Source organism: Leptonychotes weddellii, chromosome 16 (genome assembly GCF_054177405.1).
Source record: "Leptonychotes weddellii isolate Sample4059 chromosome 16, ASM5417740v2, whole genome shotgun sequence".
In the NCBI taxonomy this organism is placed as follows: Eukaryota; Metazoa; Chordata; class Mammalia; order Carnivora; family Phocidae; genus Leptonychotes; species Leptonychotes weddellii.
Window position 1 is genome coordinate 49,789,965 of NC_138384.1, and position 6,980 is coordinate 49,796,944.

Here is a 6,980-nt window from a genome sequence, read left to right on the forward strand (position 1 = left end):
CGATCCCAGGACCCTGGGATCATGACCTGAGCCGAAGGCAGACGCTTAACGACTGAGTCACCCAGGCGCCCAAATAAAGCTATTTTTTTAAAGTAAATGTAATTAAGGATGCCTGGGTGGCTCAGTCGGCTAAGTGTCTGCCTTTAGCTCAGGTCATGATCCCAGCATCCTGGGATCAAGTCCCACATCGGGCTCCTTGCTCAGTGTGGAGACTGCTTCTCCCTCCGCCTGCCACTCCCCCTGCTTGTGCTCTCTCACAAATTAAATAAAATCTTTAAAAAAAGTAAATGTAATAAATACTCAAAAATTGTCACTTCCAAATTTTTACTATGTCTTACTCATATATATTCCTGAGGTCATTGATGACTACTGTTATCTGTATGGTGGATATAGAATACAGTGTTGTGCTACTGCATATTTCTTCCCAAATCCATGTTCAGTGACATCATTTTGGCAACCTGAAATTGACTAGGATGGGAGTATACACATGAGAGAAACTGACAAACACTCCAATACAGGGCTTGTTTATTGAATGTCTAGACCAGAAAACGATGGAGAATATGTTAAGAATGTAGATAATGCTCAAAAGTATATAGCCTCTGTGGGTGTTAAACTGTGAATAGCACAAAAGAAATTGAGAAGACATTCTTATAGAATTCAAAAACAATACTTCCATTTGGCAGAGGACACATCATTGCTGAAAAATGAGTGTTCCAAAATATGTCTTTTTATTTATTAATGAAAAGTATGAGTGCAGTTCCAAAATATGTCTTTTTATTTATTATGAAAAGTATCAGCCAACATCCATTTTAAAATAAGCAAATTAAAGAAGATAACAAGAGGCAAATAAACATAAAAAAATGCTCAACATCATGAAACATCAAAAAACTGCAATTAAAACTATAGTGAAATGCTATTACACCTCTATTAAAACAGCTAAAATTTAAAAAGACTGACAATATGAAGTATTGGCAAAATTGGAGGAACAGAAGTTCATATACTGTGGGTGGGAACACAGATGCGTATAACCAGCTTAGATCACAGTTTGCCAGTTTCTTAAATATTAAAACATTCACATTCTCTGAAGTATTGGTACAAGAGAAACAAAACACATATTCACATAAAGAATCATATGCCTATGTTCATTGAAGCTTTATTTCTAACAGCACTAACCTGGAAACAACCCAACTGCCCATTAACAGATGAATGGATAAAACAAATAGTGGCATATCCGTAGAGAAGAATACTACTCAAAAATAAGAAGAATAAACATTCATATAAGAAACATTGGGGAATCTCAAAATAATTATGCAGTGTGGAAAATATCAGAAAAGAGTACACACTTTATGACTCAATTCATGTAAATTCTAGACAGTTTTTAAAGAAAGTAAATCACTGGATCCCTGTAGGTCTGGTAAAGACAAGGAGAGATTATAAAAAAGCATGAGGTACATCATGGTTGTTCATCATCATGATGATGATGGTTTTATGGGTTTAAATGTGTAACAAAAATTTTCAATTGTTCACCTTAAATATGTGTAGATTATTGCATGTCAATTATGCCTCAATAAACTCCCCCCAAAAAGTTCAAAATAAATCTGAATCACCCACTTTTTGTAAACCAGGTTTAACAACCCAGTACCGACTCCACTCTATTTTTCCTTATTCCTGAGGAAGAGCAGCCCTGAATCTGTGCAGGAAAAATTGGTGAGCAATGGAAGCTGTTCCAATCTGGGACAAATCGAACACTGGCTGGACCACAAAAGCCACATCCTGGGACAACACGATCTCCATTCTCTGTCTTCATTTCTCTGCCTTCTTTAGAGCAATGGATGACCACTGAGGTGAACAGCCCAGGAAGACAATGAGAATTCACAAAATCTTTAGATTATTTGCTCTGACAATGATTTCACCTACAGGAGATACACAGCTCTGGAAGTACTGTAATTCCTCACAACCAGAGTCAATAGAAGATTTATGGATGCACTTTCAGAAGAGGCATATATCATCTAGTTTGCTGCAGGCCTCTCCCCTGCCTATTTATTACGTCCAGGATATCAGTACCATTTATGGTTGAAACTGGCTCCTGTAGTCTGACGAATGATACCAGTCTTCAGAATTATAAACATCAGGACACTTTGCTCCTTTGTAGAACCTGGTGAAAATCTTTCCCTCAATAGTGCTGGGCATCACGTGACACCCTCTGGGAGCAAGAGAATAAATTCATGCCATTCCTAAAGGCACCAGAGCTTGCCAAAAAAAGGGACCCTTCCTTAGGGTGTCCTATGGTCTCACAATAGATGGAGGCATCTAGGCCACAAATTAGGACCACGAAGCACTGAACTGGTTCCTAGTCTTGTGCAGCAATGCAAATTAGGCCAAAACTGGAATGAGAACTACTCTGTCATTGTATTGTCCCCACTGAGCTGCACAAAGTTGGGGCCCCTACACAAGCACGATTCTGTGTTCCACCCAAAACAGTGACTACAACTCCCATGACTAAAGATAGATTAAACAATAAGAACTTTATTGCTGCACAAACCAGAACAATGAGGCAGATCATTACTGGTTGGTGACCTGAAGGCTGGAAAAATCAACTACAAGTATTAGGTGAAACCAACAATTTCCATGAAGAAGGTAAGCCTTCTCTGCAAGCCTCTAGCAGAGCCTATTCTTAGCCCAAACTGGGTCATATTCCTACTTAATCAGAAAAGGGAAATCACTGTAAGAGCAAAGACTACTCAAGATTTCCTCCAGGGAACGGGAGAGAACACAAACATCTGCCTTGCCTTAGGCACACTGGGGTGACCAATGAAACACTATACAAGGTAATGGAAGTGGGATGGCTTCTACTAGAGAAACTGGCAGTGATCTAACTCTGGTAAGAGTCCTGGGTGGTTTGGAATGTGCAGTGCAGCTCCTGTAAACCTCACACATGCCTATAAACTCATGGGGAATTTCACCCCTCCAGTTGCTTGCAAGTACGAGGTTTAACTTCAGGCACATGGCTCCCTCAACAAACTATTTAGTGCCATTAGAGTGAACAAGGAGACAGCATGTTTTCTTCAAATCTAAGCCTATTTTCAAGTGTGGACTTCCTGATGCTAAACAACATCAGATGTTGCAGTGAAGGATTTCCCATATTTCCTGCATTCACGGGCCCTCTCCAGGGTGTGAAATTTATGGTGGAGATTGAGGCTGGAGCGTTGGCTAAAGGATTTGCCACATTTGCTGCATTCATAAGGCCTTTCTCCAGTGTGAACTACCTGGTGTTGAATGAGAACAGATTTTTGCCTAAAGGATTTTCCACACTGGCCACACTCATGAGGCCTTGCTCCTGTGTGAATGCTGCAGTGCTGAATAAGGCTGGTGCTTCGACTAAAGGATTTCCCACATTCACCACACTTATAAGGCCTTTCTCCAGTGTGAATTCTTTGGTGTTTAGTGAAAATAGCTCTTCTGCTAAAGCATTTCCCACACTGGCCACACTCAAAAGGCCTTGCTCTACTGTGAATTCGCTGGTGTTCAACGAGGCTGTAGCTTTGTCTAAGAGACTTCCCACATTCAGTGCATTCATAAGGCCTTTCTCCAGTGTGACTTCTATTGTGCCGATCAAGTTTGGATTTGGATCCAAAAGCTTTCCCACATTCCCCACACTCATAAAGCCTTTCACTGGTGTGAACTCTCTGGTGTCTAATGAGAGTAGCTCTTTGGCTAAAGGATTTCCTACACTGGACACACACATAAGGCCTTACTGTGGTGTGAATTCTCTGGTGTTGAACGAGGGTGAAGCTTTGTCTGAAGAATTTTCCACATTCACTGCACTCATAAGGCTTTTCTCCAGTGTGAGTTCTCTGGTGCCTTATGAGACTGGATTTGCACCCAAAGGCTTTCCCACATTCCTCACACTCATAAGGCCTTTCTCCACTATGGATTCTGCAGTGTTCAATAAGGTTGGAGCACTGACTAAAGGATTTCCCACATTCACCACACATATAAGGCTTTTCTCCAGCGTGAACTCTCTGGTGTATAATGAGGGTGGCTCTTTGCCTAAAAGATTTTCCACATTCACTGCACTCGTAAGGCCTTTCTCCAATGTGGACTCTCTGGAGCTGAACAAGTGAGTACTTGCAGCGAAAAGCTTTCCCATATTTGATGGTCTCATAAACCCTTTTTCTAGTGGAGACTCTTGGGTGATAAACAAGACTTCGTTTGTGGTTCGAGGCTTTCCCATCATGTGATTTGTAATGACTTTTCCACTATGAAAGGCCTCCCCACACTTGGTGATTTTGTTTGGCTTCTCACTGTTGAAAATTACCTGGTGCTGGAGAAAGCTCCATGTGGCCGGGAACTCCTTTCCAACCTTCCTACAGGTGAAGGGATTCCCTGACACATGGAATATGCAGCTCTTTACAGATGAGGCCCTCTCTACCTCCCTTTGCTCTGCAGTGTAATGTTTCTGAAGCTGGTGTAGGTTTGCACATGCTCCATCCAAGTATAGTTTCTGCCCAGGTAGATCAGCCTGGTGCAAAATGTCTTTCAGGATTGGGACACATTTCTCACAGGGGTGAGTCTTCTGGTTGGATGGACCTGCCTTTGGAGTCCTGACCCGTGACAAAACTTCTCCAGAAACGCTCTGTTCAAAAGGTGCCTCTTCATCCTCCATCCCATGCCAACAAACTGAAAAAAGAGAAATACTGATGAATCATGCTGACTATGCGGGAGAGTATTCATCATGCTTTTTTTTCAGCTATCTGTATAATATGATGTTTTCACATCTTTTAAAACCTTGATGGTAGAGGAGACAACGACCTGAACAACACTACAGACCAAAGGGAGCTAACACACATATACAGAACATTCCATTGAACAGCAGCAGAATACATATTCTACTCAAGAATGCAGGGGAAAGTAACTAGGATAGATCATATGGTAGGCTACAAAACAAGTCTTAACAAATTTAAGAAATCTGAAATCATATAAGTATCTTTCCTGACCAAATGCAATGAAAAGTAGGAATTAATAACAGGAGGAGAATTGGAAAATTCACAAATATGTGGGAATTAAAGAACACACTCTTGAACAACCAATGAGTCAAAGATGAAATCAAAAGGGAAATCAAAAAATATCTTGAGATAAATGAAAATAAACAATACCAAAATTTATGGGATCCAGTAAAAGCAGTTCTAAGAGGGAAGGCTATAGCAGATATATATCTACATCAAGAAAAAATGAAAGATCCTAAGTAAACATTCTACCTTCACATCTTAAGGAACTAGAAAAGAACTAAGCCTGATGTTAGCAGAAGGACGGAAATAATAAAGGTCAAAGTGGAAATAAATAAGTCTAGAAGAACGATAGAAAAGATCAAAGCTAAGATGTTTTGTTTTGTTTTGTTTTTTTAAAGATAAAATTGACAAACCTTTAGACTATGGAAAAAAGGCTCAAATAAAACTAGAAATGAAAGAGAAGACATTATAATGGATACCACAGTAATATAAGGATCATAAGAGACTACTGTTAACCTCTGTACATCAACAAACTGGATAACCTAGAAGAAAGGGATAAATTCCTAGAAACATACAACCATGAAGAAATAGGAAATCTGAACAAATCAACAATGAGTAAGGACATTTGAGTGAGTAATCAAAAACTTCCCCTTAGGGGCGCCTGGGTGGCTCAGGCATTAAGTGTCTGCCTTCGGCTCAGGTCATGATCCCAGGGTCCTGGTATCGAGCCCCGCATTGGGCTCCCTGCTCAGTGGGGAGCCTGCTTCTCCCTCTCCCACTTCCCTTGCTTGTGTTCCCTCTCTCGCTGTGTCTCTGTCAAATAAATAAATAAAACCTTTAAAAAAAAAACAAACTTCCCCTTAAAAACAAAAAACAGGGTGCCTGGGTGGCTCAGTCAGTTAAGCGTCTGCCTTCGGCTCAGGTCAAGATCTCAGGGTCCCAGGATTGAGCCCCACATCAGGTTCCCTGCTCCGTGGGGAGCCTGCTTCTCCCTCTCCCTCTGCCTGCTTCTCCCTCTGATTGTGCCCTCTCTGCCAAATAAATAAAATCTTAAAAAAAAAAAACAAAAAAAACCCCAAACCTTCCCCCAAAAGAAAAGCATAGGATTTGATGGCTTTACTGATGAATTCTATGAAATATTTAATGTCATTCCTCCTCAAACTCTTCCAAAAAACTGAAGAGGAGGGAACACATCTTAATTCGTTTTACAAGGCCAGCATTACCCTCAGACCAAAGCCAGGTAAAGATACTACCACACAAGAAAATTATAGGTCAATATCCCTGATGAACCTAGATGCAAAAATCCTCAAAAAAATACTAGTAAACCAAATTCAACAGCACATTAAAAGGATCATACACCAGGGCACCTGGGTGGCTCAGTCATTAAGCATCTGCCTTCGGCTCAGGTCATGATCCCAGAGTCCTGGGATCGAGCCCCACGTTGGGCTCCCTGCTCCGCGGGAAGCCTGCTTCTCCCTCTCCCACTCCCCCTGCTTGTGTTCCCTCTCTCGCTGTGTCTCTCTGTCAAATAAATAAATAAAATCTTTTTTAAAAAAATAAATAAATAATACACCATGTCCAACTGGGATTTATCTCTGGAATGCAAAGATGGTTCAACAAACACAAATCAATAAATGTAATATACCACATTAACAAAATGAAGGATAAAAATCATATCACCTCGATAGAAAAGCATGTGACAAAATTCAACATGCTTTCATGATAAAAACTCTCAACAAACTAGGTATAGAAGGAATGTACCTCAACATGATAAAAGTCATATATGATAGGCCCACAGCCAACATCATACTCAATGGTGAAAAGCTGAAAGTCTTTTGGCTAAGATCAGGAACAAGACAAGGATGACCCCTCTTGCCACTTCTATTCAGCATAGTACTGGAAATCCTAGCCAGAGTAATTGGGCAAGAAAAAGAAATAAAAAGCATGCAAATGGGAAAAGAAGAAATAAAA

General features: G+C 40.5%; 1 protein-coding gene across 1 annotated transcript; it reads right to left on the reverse strand.

Annotated features, from left to right (window-relative positions):
• Positions 1–757: 757 nt before the first annotated feature.
• LOC145717695 (uncharacterized) lies at positions 758–4,720 on the reverse strand. The gene is given in 2 exon segments (XM_081807796.1): positions 758–4,258; positions 4,261–4,720. Coding segments are annotated over 2 exon segments (1,560 nt in total). The 5' UTR covers positions 4,667–4,720; the 3' UTR covers positions 758–3,104.
• Between the last annotated feature and the right edge of the window lie 2,260 nt (positions 4,721–6,980).